The sequence below is a fragment of the Dromiciops gliroides genome, chromosome 3, assembly GCF_019393635.1.
Source record: "Dromiciops gliroides isolate mDroGli1 chromosome 3, mDroGli1.pri, whole genome shotgun sequence".
Lineage (NCBI taxonomy): Eukaryota > Metazoa > Chordata > Mammalia > Microbiotheria > Microbiotheriidae > Dromiciops > Dromiciops gliroides.
Window position 1 is genome coordinate 464,850,350 of NC_057863.1, and position 19,380 is coordinate 464,869,729.

The window sequence follows — 19,380 nt, forward strand, 5'->3', positions numbered from 1 at the left end:
TGCCATTCTCTCCCAAAGAAACAAAGATCAAATACTATACACACACACATATATATACACACATACACACACACACACACACACACACACACACACACACACACATATATATATATATATATATAAAATAATTTTTCAAATAGCTTGTTAGTATTCAAGGCATTGTTAGGAACTAGGAGATAAAACTTGTCTGTATTGATTTTGCATCTTTCAGCTCAAATGTCCATTTAGCTCTAGACATCAATAGTTTTATGTCAGTGTTCAATTCTATATCCACTAAGAACATTTTCTTCTTCTTTACTGAACCTCAAATATGGAATGATAAAGATCAAAGAGAAAGAGTAGAGGCAACATATGGGACACAGGAATCGACATGAGGATAAATAAATCTCTATCAATATGATGCAAACTATGAAAATTTTGCCTTAAAATTTACTGAAATTATCTTCAACACTATTGGTCTACAGGACTACAACTTAAATGACTATATATATATTTGCAGGGCATTGAGGGTTAAGTGACTTGCCCAGGGTCACACAGCTGTTAAGTGTCAAGTGTCTGAGGCCAGATTTGAACTCGGGTCCTCCTAAATCTAGAGCCGGTGCTTTATCCACTGCACCACCTAGCTGACCCCACACTTTTAGATATATTAATCTAAGAACAAAAGCCTTCCCACCTATCATGGCAAAATCATGGCCATGGCATAGGCAGAGGAGCATGCCCAACTAAATAATTGATGTATCCTTGCTTATTTTCTTTTCTATCCTATGGCTAAGTAAACTTCTTTTTGTTAAATCTGAGATGGTCTGTAGTCTTATTACTTCTAATCCAGCATCTGAACCACCAGATCAACATCCAACAGGCCCATACTACAACAATGATCAGTGTTCTAAACAGGAAAGTAACTTAGTGGCAATCTAGTTCAACACCCTAATTTTACATGTAATGGGAGTGTTTGGGCTGTGTGTTGATCAGAGAATCCATGATACTGATACACTGAGTACTCCACAATTTACTTGATAAAATTATAGGATGTAAAAGACAAGTGACAGAGACAAGGAGGTGTTAAGGTTTTGACCCTTTCATCCTATGAGAGGTTATATTCACAGCTTGTTAAATTCTTGAAATTCTGGATGGTATTAATGCCCCATTCACACTTTTATAAAAGATTCCTCAAATTTTTTTAGCAGGAATGAAGTAACTTGGTAGAATTATACTGTGATGTATATCCAATGACTGCTTGAAGGATCAGCCACGTTCCAGGTGGCCTTGAAAAAACACAAGAAAGTTTCCACAAAGGAATTATCTCAGGCAGCTAAGAACAAGTTAGGGAAGACTGGATTTCCTTCTTGTTCAGACTGGGGGTGCAGCTACACCTACCCCACAAGGTTTTTGGGAGGATAAAATGAGAATTTTTGTAAAGAGTTTCACACACTGCCTAGCATATAGTATGCACTCAATAAATGTTTGTCCCATCCCTACCTCCCCCTCTCACAAGCTTGACTCCACTGTAGATCATTAAATAACTCCTGACCTTACTTTTTTGAAAATGAAAAGGTCTTACCAATTTTACACGACCATCATTTTACCACTGAAGAAACTGAGATCAAGAAAGGTTAAGTGTCCAGCCCATGAGAAAGTAGGCAGCAGGCAGTTAATCAACTAGCATTAAGTGCCTCCTATGTGCCAGACACTGTCCTGAATATTGGCAGATGCCTGGTCTCTTAATTCTCATGTCTATCTTTCCTGCATATTATTCTGTTTATACAAGGAGACTATGACCTACAATGTAATAATTTTGCATGATGAAGAAGTATACTAAATAAGATACAAATATAGAAAATCAAATATAACCCAAAAAGTGAACTTTTATTTATGCAAAAAAGCAATGTTTTTTTTTCTTTTTAAACAAGTTGCTTTTAATGCAAACAAGTCTACTAAAGTAAAATGCAAGGCAAAAAGACATTATTTGACCTTGAACAATTGAGAAATGGATTTCAATCTATGGAAAATATTTAGTCATCGGTAAAGATTTAAGACAGAAAATTAAGGATTAAATCCAATGAAGTTACATTGGTTTTCTTGCCCTTATAGAAAATCCAGTCATATTTCTGCTGAGTTGAGTTCTGGTATTTTTGGTGACTGAGCTAAATGGCTCAGTTCAATAAATGACAAAGTTATCATTCCAAATGGATGAGCTCTATCACAAAGTATTTCCACTTTCAGCCAAGTGAATAGCTTGACTGATTCCTACCAATATGCAGAGAGGGCTGATTTATTCTAAAACATTACACATAGATCAGCAAATCAATCAACATTTTCATTTATCAAAAGCTGATGGATTCATAAAATTTCTCTCTGTCCCTAAATAATCTGATGAAAGAGGCATAAAAAATGCTTATATAACAGCTAAATCAGTCTTGGCTCCATCATGCCTTCTTTTAAGTAACTTTTCAATCCTGTAAGCTACAATTCTGTAAGAACTACAATTACTGAATTTTCTCCATCATGTTCTACCCTCTTGTTTTTGTTTTACCCTTAGGAAAATGTGAACATGTACAGCATTGCAGTTTAATCTAGAAAGTTAATATTCACAAAAATAGTAAATTCAGATGAACTTGTAAAAAATAATTTACCTATTTTTCAATGTCATTAGTTTTATTGTAAATCATTCAGTTAGAGTTGTTTTAATTGTGGTTTTTATTTCTCTTCTCATTTTTATTTCTTCTTCTAGTTCGCTATTTAGATCTTTAACATGTTTAAGATGTTTGTGTAACTCAAACAACTTATGTGAGGATGACCCTCCATCAGAATCCAAAGATATATTTTTATTTTATTTTAACAATTTCATTATATATTATGTCATTTTGTGCTCAGAAAGCAAAATGTCTTATAGCTTTTTTCCCCAATAAAAATATTCATGATCTATAAGAATGAAGCTTGCATATTCCTCAATCTTTTGGCCTTAAAAGGAAGGAAGAAAAGTAAGCATTACTTCCTCCTGAGTCCTATTTTCCAATATATTTTTCAACATTTTCTTCTGTGCCTGCATGCACACTGAAGTCACTTAATATGAAAGTATACACCCTTGTATACTTTAATGAATGATACCAACAAGCTCCTCTAAGAGATACATGAAAGCTCTTGGAGAATGGATAATATATCCCAGGACTAGAGAGGGGAAGATATTCTGATTTTTTTAAAAGAGGAGGACATTGCAAATTACAGACCAGGAAGACTAGCTACAATTCCTAGAAAAATTCTAGAACAGATTACCAAAATACACTGTATGAACACTCAAAAAAGCAATTGGTGATTGCTAAAAGTTATCATGGCACCATCAAGAGCAGATCATTATAAACTAAACATTTCTGGGTTTGATGGAAGTACTAAATTGATATATCAGGACAGGGATGTGGATTAATTTACCTAGATTTCAGAAAAGCATTTGTTAAAGTACTGTAAAAGATTGTTGTATAAGATAAAAAGAGATGTTGGCTAGATGATAGTATATTTAAATGGATTCAGAAGTTGAATGTATTATGTTAAACAGTGTTATGTCAATTTAGGAGAAAGTCTTGGATCGAGTGTCACAGATCTTGTGTTTGGCCTTGTGTGATTTAATATTTTTATCAGGCACAGTTGGAATGCTTTTTGAATATGTAAATGACAAAAAGTAGAAGAGATCATTCCTAGATGAGTGAGGATGCAAAAAATCACTGCAATATTGGATTGCATTAATAGAGACAGGATTTCTAGGAGTAAGCTGAGGATAACCTTTGAATACTCTTTCCTAGCTAAACCACATGTTGAACATTATATTCACTTCTGGGCACTACAGTCTCTGAAAAATGCTAATAAGTTGATGAACTTTTCAATAAAGCAGGATTGTGGAGTGCATGAGTCCATGCTGTATGAGGATGAATTGAAGGAATCAGTAATAGGTATCCTAGAAATATCTTAAAAGCCTAAGATAGCTGTGTTAAGATATATGGTATTTAGAGGGATGTCATATAGGAGAGGAATTAGATTTGCTCTGTTTGACCTCATTGAGAAATATCAGGTGCACTGCAATAAAAAAATAGCAAATTTAGCCTTAATGACCTAACATTCCAAGAATTGTAGATGTGGAACTGAGTATTTGGGAATGAAATACAATGAAAATCATTAAGCAGAAGCTGTAAAATAATTTGTATGGGTCCCTTTAAAGGTAAGGATTGGAATAGATTGATAATCAGATTTCTTCCAACAATAAAATTCTGGGATTTTGTGGTACATGCATACATATACACATATATGCATATATACATAGATATAGATACATATGTATGGCTATGTGTATATGTTTATGTGCATATATAGATCATATATGTGTGTGAATCTCATTGTGTGTACACAAACACACACAGAGACAGTGAATCAATGAACCATTGAAACTTCTAAGGAAGCCAATGTCTCAAACAATGTTGGTGATCACCACACATCTTAAATATATTAAACCAGTTTTATTTTGAAGTACATTTTTATTAGTATACAACGACCTTATAAATTAAAACAATTTATCAAAAGAATAAATAATTTACAGGATTGTTTAATGGGGCCACTGATTTGATATTTATAATTACTTGCATTTTGGACAAAACTTTAAAAGTAAACCCTATGTTATCTATGAAGTAGAGGGTTTTCAAAGCAAATTAAAAATGTACAGATCATTTCAGGTAGTATGATTAAATTATTGAAGTGGAATAATAAGCATCATTAACTACTTCTGAAAAACCTATTTACTAAGCATATTTCAGAAACTGTTATACTCATTGAAATATGAAACATTGGTAAAAAGCCTACAGAGAAATGGCTATATTGAATTATATTAAACAAATCTCATGTATTTATTTACAATTATACCAATTTCTGTATATAACAAATATATTGTTTATGCAGTATTCTTAGTCATTAAAGCATGTCCTTTAGAAAATTCATTGTATTATTCAACTTAAACATTTGGTTGGTACTTTATATTCCTGAAAGTACTATAAATTTTACATATATATTATACATATATAATTATATATATATATATATGTATATGTGTATGTATTTCAAACTTTTATAAATTTAAACAAATAGAAATTAATACTTAACTTTAAATCTAGAAAATTTAGATCTAGAAAAGATTTTAGGTATCATCTCATTATATCCCTTAATATTACAGGTAAGAAAAATAAGATCTAAAAAGTGAGGGCTAAACAATTCCATTTTGTTATTTTGTGACAATAAGGTATAGAAGTGAAAACTTGAATTACTGAGCTTTTCTTCTAATGTTCTTTCTTCCTAAATTGGCACCATTTTGGGAAACTGGACATTTCATCAGAAGTCACTTCTTTTTTAATAAAAAAATAATGTTCATGTTTAGAATACTTACCCCTTAATGCAGGTAGCAGGTACCTCTCTTTCTTGTCATCGCATTTGTTACATTCACTAAAGTACTGGAGTAAAAAGACATCGACAAGAACCCACATTAGGGAAGTGGCTAAAGCCACCTTGCAGTAAACAAATCTCCTCATTTCTCTCCTTGATTTCTAGTTAACACACAAAACAAGGGCAGCTGCTACTGCGTTGAATCCAAGCCACAGAGATAAAGTTCCAGCATGAAAGCAGGAGCATCCCACTGTAATGAAAAGAAAAAAAAAAATATTTACTGTAGTTTTTTTTTGTCTTTTTCCTGCTTGAGGTAGAAAAACTTCATACATTCAAGGTCCCCAAATGCTTAAGTAAAAAGTGGCACTCAGACTTTTAAAAATGAAATCAAGAATCCAGGTAAGTGATATTTATAAGTAGCCTAGAAATGTACATTTCTAATGTCTAATTCTAAATTTATTTCTGTATAGTTGTGAATCTGGCAAAGTTTTTTAAATTATATTCTTCCTTTTTCTTGATCTTTTAATTGTGATTAACAAAAATACAATAAGTGTTTTTTTTAAATAAAATATCCATAGTAGCTGAGATAATATGAGATTTTAAAAAATTCTGTGATTTCATGATGGAGGCACAACATAATAATACAAAAAAATCCAAATTTTCTTCTTTTTCCTTTTCAGACATGAACTCCCAATTGCTGAGATAAATATAATACATTGTTGTAATCCTTAGGTTTGAGAATACACATTCAAGGGGAGAGAGAGAGAGAAAGAAGGGTGGGGGAGAGAGAGAGAGAGAGAGAGAGAGAGAGAGAGAGAGAGAGAGAGAGAGAGCAAATACACAAACATTCAGAATTACAGTAGTTTGAAAAATGACATAAAGAAACTATCACTGGTTGTATAGTAATGACTCAGAAAATTAAAACCCAATCACAACACTAATTTTATCAAAAAGAATCTTTCCAACTGATTTGCAAATTATTTATGCAAGGCAGATATGTAGCACATTTTTTGAAAGATATACTAAGGATAATTAAATGTAAATATATTAGGAATATTTCACATACCTTTTTCTCAGATTGAAAACATTAAGTTCCAATTTAGTGAGGCATAGCATATCTTTAATACCAAATCTTTAAATGAATGGCAAAATGACTTCTCATTGTGCAAAAGCATAAAAGTTTCACAGCCTGACTAGTCTAGAGCACATTTCAGAAAACTTTGGAGAATAAGTTAACAAAATATATAAGAATGGATTATACACATTCTAATTTTGCTACAATTTACAAAAAAAGGTAATTATCATTTATGATGAGTATTGCAATGTCCAGAGTTTAAAATGTATGGTATTTTTAAAAATTATGATTTCAGGACTTCTGGGGTGGAGTCTAAATGGCAGAGTAGAGAGATGACTGCTGAGGTGTTCCAACATTTTCCTGTAAATAACTTTAAAATAAATCTTTAAAACAAATTTTGGGGTGGTAGAGACAACAAAAGGTCAGAGTGAGACATTCTTCCAGCCGAAGAAAAAGCATGAAATTAGAAAGATACATCTATGACCAAGTAGAGGGGAGGATGCTGGCCTAGGGTCCATGTGGATAAAATACCAGATAGTAGGTGGTGAAGAGAGAAGAATGAGCTTCATGAAATCTCAATCCAGAGAAAAAAGGGGACATCACAAATGGTCAGAAAAAATTACAGGGTATTGTAATGCTAGAACTGGACATAATACTAGATGTCATTTAGCAATTCTATTACCTACACCAACTATTGGGTCAAAGTTTAAGGCCAGAGAGGAGTAATTTCAGTCAAAAGATTGGAAGTGCTGAGAGACAATATTTTCTTTATGTCCAAGGAATCAGGAACCCAGAGGCATAATATGATCCTATTCCCAAGGGAGGAAGGGTCCTGAGGAGTAACATTGACTGGGATTACAAGGGATTGGTAGACCTTCCTGGGTAAGGACCAGAGTGCAGATAAAGGGAGCAGTCACCACCCCTCTTCTAATGTTACTACCCCTTGGAAGCACCAAAAACTTCCAAACCCCCAGAATTAGCTCTAAAAATGGAATTGTTAAAAAGCCTAAAGTTCTGATGACATGTTGGGAATAGAGCCCAACACTAACATAAAGTTTCAAATGAAAAAATATGATGGAAAAATGAGCAAATAACAACAATATAATAAAGTAACCTAATCATAAAACAGTATTATGGTAATAGAGAAGATCAAGACATAAGTTCAGAAAACAATAAATAAAAATAGCTACTAACAAAAACTCAAACTGAAATGTGAATTGGACAAAAGATGAATAAGATTTCCTAGATAAGCTCAATAGGTAATTTTAAAATCAAGTAAGAGAGGTAGGGAGAAAAAAGGTAAAGAAATGGAAGCAAAGTAAATTAACAGCTTGGTAAATGAGGAATACAAATGCTGAAGAAAACATCTTGAGATCATGATTGGTCAAATTGAAAATGAGGTACAAGATTTAATTGATGACTTTAATGTCTTAAAAAGCAGAAATAACCAAATGGGGAAAGAGTTATAAAAGCTCACTGAAGAAAACAATTCCTTAAAAATTATAAGAGGACAAGTGGAATATAATAACGCCATGAGACATTAAAAACATTAAAAGTGGGTTGGCTGGTGGAACAGTGGATAAAATAACAGCCCTGAATTCAGGAGGACCTGAGTTCATATCCAGCCTCAGACACTTGACACTAGTTGTGTGACCCTGTGCAAGTCATTTAACCCTTATTGCCCTGCAAAAATTTTAAATAAGAAAAGAAATAAGAAAAGAATGAAAAAATACAAGAAAAGGTGAACTATCTCATTGTAAAAACAACTGAACTGGAAAATAGAATGAGAAAAAATAATTTAAGTATTGCTGAACTATCTGAAAGCCATGATCAAAAAGAGTCTAGACAACATACTTCCAGAAATTATAAAGAGGTAAAGTCAAGATGGCAGAGATAAGTCAGGAAGTCACATGAGGTATCTCCAATTTCCCTCAGAAATAATATTAAATCAAGCCTCTAAATATATTCAGGAGCTACAGAACCTACAAAAAGACAGAGTGAGATAGTCTTCCAGCTTAAGATAACTTAAAAGAACATCAGGGAAGGTCTGTCTCACTGAGTTAAAGGGTTACCACAGTACAGTGAAGAGGATGTCTGGGCAAGCCAGTGGGAGGCTCTTAGCCATAGCATAGAGCAGCAGCTGAAGCCCATAAGTCCTAGCTCAGCAGGTCATTAGTGAAACCTCCAGAACCAATATAGAAAGTAAACTTCCAGCTGGGGTATCTCCATAACAGATCTTATTTGGCCTGGCCACCAAAACACTGTGAGGAAACCTGGATACCCTGAGGCATAAGAGCAGAAAACCACTGGTCCCCAACACAAGAAACTTGGGACAGTGCTCCCTGTTCCCCAGGATCAGAGCTCAACTTTAAAAGCCATGAAATAGTGTAAAATATGAATAAGAAAGAGAAAGGATCCTTCACCATAGAAAGCTACTATGGGGACAGGGAAGATCAAAACACAAACTCAGAGGAGGATAACACTGTAAAAATGCCTACATATGAATGAATCATCTAAAAAGAAGATAAATTACAAATTTGTTTTATAAATTATAAATTTATTTTATATAAATTGATCTCAAGACCAAAACACCTCCTTGGAAGAGCTCAAAAATGATTTTAAAAATTAGAGAAGTAAAAAGAAAAACTGAGAAAATAAATTAGAATTATACAAGGAAGGAAATAGTTTGGGAAAAGGACAAAAATTGAATGAGGAAAACAATTCCTTAAAAAATACAATTGGCCAAATGGGGAAAAAAATCCAGTGAAGAAAACATTATCTTAAAAAATGGAATTGGACAAATGGAAAAGGAGGTGGAAAATCTGAAAAAAAGAATTTGTTCAATATTATCATTGGGCAGGTGGAAGCAAATGACTCTAGGAGACATCAGGAATCAGTCAAATATAATCAAAAGAATGAAAAAAGTAGAATAAAATCTAAAATAGAGTATTGAAAAAAAACTAAACTGGAAAATGGATCCAGGAGAATTAATTTGAGAGTTATTTGACTAATTGAAATCCATGAACAACAATAAAAAACATCCTGAATAGTATATTTCAGGAAATTATCAAGAAGAATTGTCCTGATATCCTAGAATAAGGAGGTAAAATATTCATTAAAAGAATCCACAGCTCACCTCCTGAAATGCTCAAGGAAATAAAAATTGCAAGGATTGTAGGCAAATTTCAGAATTATGAGGTGAAGGAGATAATACTGCAAGAAGCTAGAATGAAGCAGTATAAACATCAAGGAATCATAGTAAGGATTAAACAGCACCTGGTAACTCCAACATTAAAGGAACAGAGCACTTGGAATATGATATTTTGGAAGGCAAAAGAGCTTGAATTGCAACCAAGAATCATAGGGTGAAAGAAGACAGAAAATAGAGTAAATATCATCAGGGAAGGAATAGGATAGAGGGATACAGTTAACAGTAGTTACTGTGAAAAAAAATTGTGAAATAGAGACAAGAATAATGTAAGATGATGAGAATGATGATGATGAAGTTTGATTGATGGATGGATTGATGATAATTGGATAAAGATGTGAATTAATCGATGAGAACTGATGAAGAGGGCTGATTGATGAGGAGGAGTATTAATAGATGAAGATGAGGTTTGATTGATGATTCTGAGGATTGACTGATGATGATTAATGATGGTGATGATAAAACATGTGGTACTTTGCTGGGTTACTGTGAAGAAAATTCTTTGTCAGGTATAAGGTACTCTATAAATATTATGTATTACGTTTGTTGCACGAATCCATGTCATGGGTTTATTGTAAGGAAATCTCTCTTTCAATTACTATATAAATGTAGTTTACTATAAAAATATGTTGATCATGATGTTATCAGAAAAACCCGGAAAGACCTACATGAGCTGATGCAACCTAAAATATACTGTATATAAAATAACAGCAATACTATAAGATGATCTGCTGTGAATGACGTGGTTATTTTCAGCAAGACAACTCTGAATGTCTTATGAAAAATGGAGTCCATCTACAGAGAAAGAATTGATATAGTCTGAATATACATTGAAGCATATTCTTTTTGTTAGTTCCTTTATCTGAAGTTTTGTTTTTATCTGTTTTCTTTCACAACCTGGCTAATGTGGAAATGTTTTGCATGAATGGTCTTGTATGGCTTATATTGAATTGCTTACATTTTTTGAGGGGGAGGGAAGGAGGAAGATAATTTGGAACACAAAGTTTTAAAAAAATTGATGTCAAAATTTGTATTTACATGTAATTTGTGGGAATATATATATAATAATCAGAAGAGAAAAAAAGAATCAACTACCCAGCAAAATTTAGCATAATTTTTTGGTGAGGGGGGAGAAGCCTATTCCATTAAATAGAGGACTTTAAAACTTTCCTGATGAAAAAACCAGAACTGAAGAGAAAATTCAATATTCAAATACAAGACTCAAGAGAAGCTAAATAAATAAATAAATAAATAAAAATAAAGGTAACAACAACAATAACAACAACCAAAACCCATGTTATTTAATGAGGTTAAACTTTCATGGTGGGGGTTATCAACCTCCTCCTTTCATAACCAAACCATAAAATAAACACAGAAAAGAATTTTAGGAGGTGAATAGAGAATCCTAGTTATCACCAGGATAATATGATATAATCAAGTAGGATTTATACAAGCAATGTAGGGCTGGTTTAATATTAGGAAAATTATCAGCATGACTGACCACATCAATAGCAAAACTAACAGAAATCATATGATCACCTCAATAGATGCAGAGAAAGCTTTTGACAAAATACAGCATCCATTTCTATTAAAACACTATAGAACTTAAGAATAAATCCAGTGTTCCTTAAAATGATAAGCAGCGGGGCGGAGCCAAGATGGCGGAGAGGAAGCAGCAAGCTGCCTGAGCTCTGCTTCTGTTCCCTCAAAACGAACATTAAATCAAGCCTCTGGACAGATTCTGGAACTACAGAACCTGCAAAGAGACAGAGAGACACGGTCCTCCAACCAGAGATAATTTAGAAGACTTCAGGAAAAGGTCGGTCTGACTTGGGAAAAAGGGAGGCTCAGCACAGGGCAGCAACCCAGCGCCGAGGGGGTCGGGGCAAGTCAGCAGGAGCTGCGGGCCACAGCTGAACAGCTGAGGCTCCCGGAACCTGGTTCAAAAATCTGGTGGCCAAGAAGGACAGTGGAAAAACCTACCTGCACCGGCCGAGAGGGCCACCAACGGGTCAGGGGGGATCAGACGCTGGGGTCTGGCGCCTGGCTGGCCCAGCACAATCAGACAGGAAGTGCAGGGTGGGGGATCTCCACACACCATAAAGACCTCAGAGTAAAAGCCCAGGCACACAGCACCTATATCCCTGCACAAGAAGCCCAAAACAGGGACCCTGGTGCCCCCAGAGCAGACCTCAACTTAAAGAATAAATAAATAAGCTGCAATAATGAGTAAGAAGCAAAAAAGAGCCCTCTCCATTGAGAGCTTCTGTATCAATAGGGAAGAAGCCAACACAAACTCAGATGAGGACAATAGCCTCAAATTGGCTACATCTGAAGCCTCACAAGGGAAGGTGAATTGGTCGCAAGAACAAAAAGCCTTCCTGGAAGAGCTCAAAAAGGATTTTAAAAATCAATTGCAAGAGGTAGAAGAAAAAATGGGGAGAGAAATGAAAGCAAAACAAGAAAACTATGAAAAAAGAATCAGCAGCTTGGAAAAGGAAGCTGAAGAAAACAAAGACTTAAAAAATTCATTTGGCCAAATGGAAAAAAAGCTGCATAATCTCACTGAAGAAAACAATACCTTAAAAAATTCACTTAGCCAAATGGAAAAAAAGGTGCATAATCTCACTGAAGAAAACAATGCCTTAAAAATTAAAGTGGGACAGTTGGAAGATAAGGAATCCATGAGACACCAGGAATAAGTCAAGCAGAATTAAAAAAATGAAAAAATAGAAGAAAATGTGAAATACCTCATTGGAAAGACAACTGATCTGGAAAACAGATCAAGGAGAGACAACTTGAGAATCATGGGACTGCCTGAAAGCCATGACCAGAAAAAGAATCTAGACATCATATTCCAGGAAATTATTAAGGAGAACTGCCCTGATATCATAGAATCAGAGGATAAAATCATCATTGAAAGAATCCACCGATCACTTCCTGAAAGTGACCCCAAAAGGAAAACTCCAAGGAATATTGTAGCCAAATTCCAGAATTATCAGGTGAAGGAGAAAATACTCCAAGCAGCCAGAAAGAAGCAATTTAAATATCATGGAGCCACAGTCAGGATTGCTCAGGACCTGGCAGCTTCAACATTAAAGGACCGCAAGGCTTGGAATATGATATTCCGGAAGGCAAAGGAGCTTGGATTGCAGCCAAGAATCTATTACCCAGCAAAAATGTGCATTTTCTTTCAGGGGAAAAGATGGACATTTAATGACATTGGGGACTTTCAATCTTTCCTGGTGAAAAGACCAGAACTGAATAGAAAATTTGATCTCAACATACAAGACTCAAGAGAAGTTTAAAAAGGTAAACAGAGGGGAGAAAAAAAAAAGGTTACCCTATTAGGTTAAACTGTTTATATCCCTACACAGGAAGATAATAATCATAACTCTTAAGAACTGTAAATGTATTTGGGCAGAGAGAAGGACTTTATATAGAGGGTATAAATATAAATTGTCTTTGATGTGATGATACAAAAGAATTAAGGGGTTAAAAAGGGAGTCTATGGGGAGGAGAGGAAAGGGGAGGTGGAATGGGATGAATTACATCATATGAAGAGGTGGAAAAAAACCTATTATAATAGAGGGAAAGAAAGGAGGGGGGAACATGGTTTCAACCCTATTCTCATTAGATTTGATTCAAGGAGGGAATAACATACGTTCATTGGGATAAAGAAACTTAACTCATTTTTTAGGGAAACAAAAGGGGAAGGGAAGGGGGGGACTGATAGAAGGGAGGACAAAAGCAAGGGAGAAAAGGGTAAAGAAAAGAGGGGGGGTGATAAAAAGGGAGGGCAGATCGGGGGAGGCAGGGGTAAGAAGTAAAACGTCGGTGAGGAGGAATAGGGTGAAAGAAGGGGGGAAAAGTACAAAGGGGGTAAATAGAATGGAGGGGAATAGACAGTCAGTAATAATAACTGTGAATGTGAATGGGATGAATTCTGCTATAAAACGGAAGCGAATTGCAGAGTGGATTAAAAACCAGAACCCTACAATATGCTGTTTACAAGAAACACATTTGAAGCAGAGAGATACACACAGAGTAAAGGTAAAAGGCTGGAGCAGAATATATTATGCCTCAGCTAAAGTAAAAAAGGCAGGGGTAGCAATCCTTATCTCAGACAAAGTGCAGGCAAAAATAGATCTCATTAAAAGAGATAAGGAAGGAAATTACATCTTACTTAAAGGTACTATAGATAATGAATGGTAGATAATATAAAACACTTGGGCATATACTTGCCAAGACAAACCCAGGAACTCTATGTACACAATTACAAAACACTTTTCACACAAATCAAATCAGATCTAAATAATTGGAAAGATATCAATTGCTCATGGATAGGCAGAGCTAATATAGTAAAAATGACAATACTGCCTAAATTAATTTACTTATTCAGTGCCATACCAATCAGACTACCTAAAAATTATTTTATACAGCTAGAAAAAATAATAACAAAATTCATGTGGAAAAACAAAAAATCAAGAATATCCAGGGAAATACTGAAAAAAAATTCACAGGAAGGTGGGTTAGCGGTACCAAACCTGGAGCTCTACTATAAAGCGGCAGTCATCCAAACTATCTGGTACTGGCTAAAAAATAGAGTGGTAGATCAATGGAATAGGCTAGGCTCAGGAAATGCAGTAGTAAATGACACTAGTAATGTAGTGTTTGATAAACCCAAAGACTCCAGCTTCTGGGATAGGAATTCAGTATTTGACAAAAACTGCTGGGAAAACTGGAAGATAGTATGGCAGAAATTAGGCATAGACCAACATCTTACACCTTATACTAAAATAAGGTCAAAATGGATACATGATTTAGACATAAGAGGTGATACCATAGGTAAATTAGGAGAGAAAGGAATAGTCTACCTATCAGATCTTTGGAAAGGAAAACAGTTTTTGACCAAACAAGAGATAGAGTATATTATAAAATGCAAAATGGATGATTTTGATTATATTAAATTAAAAAATTTTTGTACAAACAGAAGCAATGCATCCAAAATTGGAAGGGAGGCAGAAAGCTGGGAAACAATTTTTGAGGCCAGTGCTTCTGATAAAGGCCTCATCTCTAAAATATATAGGGAACTAAATCAAATGTATAAGAACCCAAGTCATTCCCCAACTGAGAAATGGTCAAAGGATATGAACAGGCAGTTTTCTGATGAAGAAACCAAAGCTATCTATTCCCATATGAAAAATGCTCTAAATCTCTAATGATTAGAGAAATGCAAATTAAAACAACTCTGAGGTACCAGCTGACACCTATCAGATTGGCTAAAATGACAAAAAAGGAAGATAATAAATGTTGGAGAGGCTGTGGGAAAATTGGAACACTAATGCATTGTTGGTGGAGCTGTGAGCTGATCCAACCATTCTGGAGAGCAATTTGGAATTATGCCCAAAGGGCGATAAAGCTGTGCATACCCTTTGACCCAGCAATTCCACTTTTAGGTCTTTTGCCCAAAGAAATCATGGAAGGGGGAAAGGGACCCACATGTACAAAAATATTTATAGTTGCTCTTTACGTGGTAGCAAGGAATTGGAAGTTGAGGGGGTGCCCATCAATTGGGGAATGGCTGGACAAGTTGTGGTATATGAATACAATGGAATACTATTGTGCTGTAAGAAATGATGAGCAGGAAGAGTTCAGAGAAACCTGAAGGGTCTTACGTGAGCTGATGATGAGTGAGATGAGCAGAATCAGAAGAACACTGTACACAGTATCATCAACATTGAGTGTTGACCTACTGTGATGGACTATATTCTTCTCACCAATGCAATGGTACAGAAGAGTTCCAGGGAACTCATGATAGAAGAGGATCTCCAAATCCAAGAAAAAAAAATAAAGAAAGAACTGTGGAGTATAGATGCTGATTGAACCATATTATTTCTTTTGTTTTGGGTGCTGTTGTTTTTTTTTCTATTTTGAGGTTTTGCATCACTGCTGATTTTTTCTCTTGTAACAGGATTAATGCAGAAATAGGATTAATGTTATCATGTGTATATATATGCGTGTGTATATATATCTATATGTATATGTATAGAGATATATAGATATAACCTATATCAGATTACCTGCTGTCTAGGGGAGGGGGGAGGAAGGGGAGGGAGGGAGAAAAATCTGAAATTGTAAAGCTTGTATAAACAAAAGTGGAGAACTATCTTTACATGTAATGGAAAAAATAAAATACCTTATACATAAAAAAATGATAAGCAGCATCTTTCTAAAACAATCAGCAAGTATGGTCTGTAATGGGGATAAGCTAGAAGTGCTTCCAATACAATCAGGGGCAAAACAAGTATGTCCATTATCACCATTATTTTTCAATGTTATACTAGAAATATTAGCTTTAGCAATAAGTAAAAAAAAATAAATGTAAGGAATTAGAATAGGCGTGGAGAGGTGTCTTTTGTCTGGGGCTGGATTTGGACTCTGGGCCTCCTGTGTCCAGGGTTGGTGCTTTGTCCACTGTGCCACCTAGCTAACCCATCATGAAATCTTTAAAATAGTGTTGTGGGGTAGTAGGAATAGCCTGGTGGAGGGGGAAGGGGAGAGCTGGACTGGGGAAAGGTAGTTCACATGAAGCAAACAAGAAAAAAGCTTATGGAGGGGAGGGGAAGAGGGGGAAGGAGGTGGGGAGTAAGTGAACCTTACTATCTTCAAAATTGGGTCAAAGAGAGAATAACATATATATTGAAGTGGGTATAGTAATATATGTTTGCTCTGAGGGAAAGTGGGAGGGGAAAGAGATAAGGAGGAGAAGAGGGGAAGGAGAGTAGGGCAGATTGGAGGAGAGAACAGTAAAAAGCAAAACACTTTGGAGGAAAGTGAAGATGTACTGAATAACTCACAAGTATGACATATTTAATTGCTTGATTTCATAGGCATGGTTGAGGAGGGAGGAAGAAAAATTTTGAACACAGAATCAGATAAAAGATCTTAATACCATCAGAGTGGACTCAAGGAGGGAATAACATTCACACCCAATTTGGAGATGTAATCTATTTAACTCTGTAGGAACGTAGGAGGGGAAGGGTGAAAGAAGGGAGGGCAGAGCTTGAGAGGGGGAAGTCAGAAGTAAAACACTGTTGAAGAAAAATAGGGTAAAAGAAGAGAAATTAGAGTAAATATCATGGGAAGGGAATAGGATGGATGGAAATAGTTATAAAGATTGAGTGTAACAGAAAAATATATGTATGGTATCTACTTTGCTGGGCTATTGTGAAGAAAATTCTTCGCCTAGTTTAAGATACTATATAAAAGTTATGATGAACAGGATGCTATCAAAAAAACCTGGAAAAGGGGGCAGCTAGATGGCACAGTGGTTAAGAACCGGCCCTGGATTCAGGAGTACCTGAGTTCAAATCTGGCCTCAGACACTTGACACTTACTAGCTGTGTGACCATGGGCAAGTCACTTTACCCCCATTGCCTGCAAAAAAAAAAAAAAAAAAAAACAAAAACAAAAACAAAAAAAAAACCTGGAAAGACCTACATGAACTGAAGCAGAGTGAAATGTACTGTATACAACATAACAGCGATAGTGTAAGATGATCTGCTGGGAAGCGCATGGTTATTTTCAGCAAGGCAATGATACAATATAACCCTGAAGGATTATGAAAATTGAAATCCATCTACAGAGAAAGAACTGATGGTATCTTAAAAGCAATTGAAACACGTTTTTTTTTTTTTCTCTTTGAAAATTCCTTAATCTGAAGTTTTTTTTTTTTTTTTAACTGTTTTCAGGACTAGAGCGATTCACAAATGAATTGAACCAGACTTTTAAGGAACAGTAAATAAAAAAATATTTGGGGGAAAAATAGGCAAATATGCAGGCCATAGAAATTCATTTCATAACACAAACATGGTTTTGATTACTAAAATAGGGAGTGCAAAAACAAATAAAACTACAGATCAATTTTCTTAAGGCAGATTAATGCAACTTTTTTTAACCAAATACTAGCAAGGAGATTACAGCAATTTACCACTAGGATCATACACTAAGACAAGGTGAAATTTATACCTGGAATGCAGGGCTGGTATAATAGAAAATGTAAAAACATATCTGACTATATCAATAACAAAAAATCATATAATTATTTCAATAGATGCAGGAAAAGGCTTTGATACAATACACCTATTTCTATTAAAAACTCTAAAAAGAGAGGGTAGTTAGGTGTCACAGTGGATAAAGCACTGGCTCTGGATTCAGGAGAACATGAGTTCAAATCAGGCCTGGGACATTTGGTACTTTCTAGCTGTGTGACCCTGGGCAATTCACTTAACCCTCATTGCCCTACAAAAACAAAACAAAACAAAACAAACAAACAAAAAACCCTCTAAAAAAGCATAAGAAACAATGAAACCTTTCATAAAATGAGAAATGGTATCTGTCTCAAATCATCAGTAAGCACTATCTTTAATTGGGATACTATGAAACCCTCTTCGGTAAGATCAGGTATGAAGCCCATTTTCACCACTCTGTCAATATTTTACTACAAAAACATAGCTATAGCAATAAGAAAAGAAATTGAAGGACTAAAAGTAGTCAAAGGGGAAAAACTATCACTCTTTACAAATGATGAGATGGCTTGCTTAGAAAATGAATATCAATTAAAAAGCTAGTTGTAAAAATTAGCAACTTCAGCAAAGTTTGAGGTTATAAAATAAACCCACATAAATCATCATAATTTCTACATGCTACCAACTAAACCAAGGAGCAAGAGATAAAAGAGAAATTATATTAAAAATAATTACAGACAATACAAAATACTTGTGCATTGACTTACCAAGACAAATCCAAGGATTATATGAATATATTTACAGAACATTCTTCACATATGAAGATAGACCCAAACTATTAGAGATATATTAATTACACATGGGTTGGCTAAACAAACATAATAAAACATCAGTTCTACTTAACTTAGCTTATTTCTTCAATGTCACACTAATAAAACTACCAAATGATTTTAATAGTGTTAAAAAAATTATCTAGAAGAATAAAAGGTCAAAGAATATCAAGAGAATCAATGAAAAAAAAAAATTAAAGAAGGCATCATAGCAGTTCCAGATTTCAAACACTTCAAATTGGTAAATATCAAAACAAATGGTACTGGCTAAGAAGTAAGAGTTGGGGATCAGTGGAATATATTAACCACATAATACAAATTTTAATTGACCATAGAAATCTGGTGTTTGATAAATCCAAATTTCACAGATAAGGTAGGGGAGGAAAAGAGGTAAGAAGAGAATTTGGAACTCATTTTTTTTAAACGAATGTTGAAAAAAGGTTCACATTTAATCTAGAAAGAACTCTAGCCAGTATAAAATATGTGGGAGTACCCCTGCCAAAAACAAATCCAGGAACTATATAAAACTATAAAAAATATTTTATACAAATGAAATCATATTTAAATAATTGGAGAAGTATTAATTGTATATGGGTAGGCAGGGCTATTATTATAAAAATCAGCCAAATTAAATTACCAAAAATATTTACTGAATTAGAAAAAAATAATAATAATAGAATTCATTTGGAAGAATAAAACATCAAACATATCAAAGAAACTTATGAAAGAAATGTAAAGCAAGGAGGTTTAGCAGTATCAGATCTTAAACTATGTTACAAGGTAGTACTTATCAAAACTATCTGGTAGTGGCAAAAAAAG

At 34.5% G+C, this 19,380-nt stretch overlaps 1 protein-coding gene across 4 annotated transcripts in view; it reads right to left on the minus strand.

The window, feature by feature from the left end:
• Nucleotides 1-19,380, minus strand: part of GALNT13 (polypeptide N-acetylgalactosaminyltransferase 13) — an 815,643-nt gene that overhangs the window by 687,992 nt on the left and 108,271 nt on the right. For all 4 annotated transcript variants that reach the window (XM_043997002.1, XM_043997000.1, XM_043996999.1 and 1 more), the window contains exon 2: nt 5,423-5,668. In XM_043997002.1, coding sequence (XP_043852937.1) covers nt 5,423-5,564 — 142 coding nt within the window. In that variant the 5' untranslated portion in view covers nt 5,565-5,668. The remainder of the gene's footprint in view (nt 1-5,422; nt 5,669-19,380) is intronic.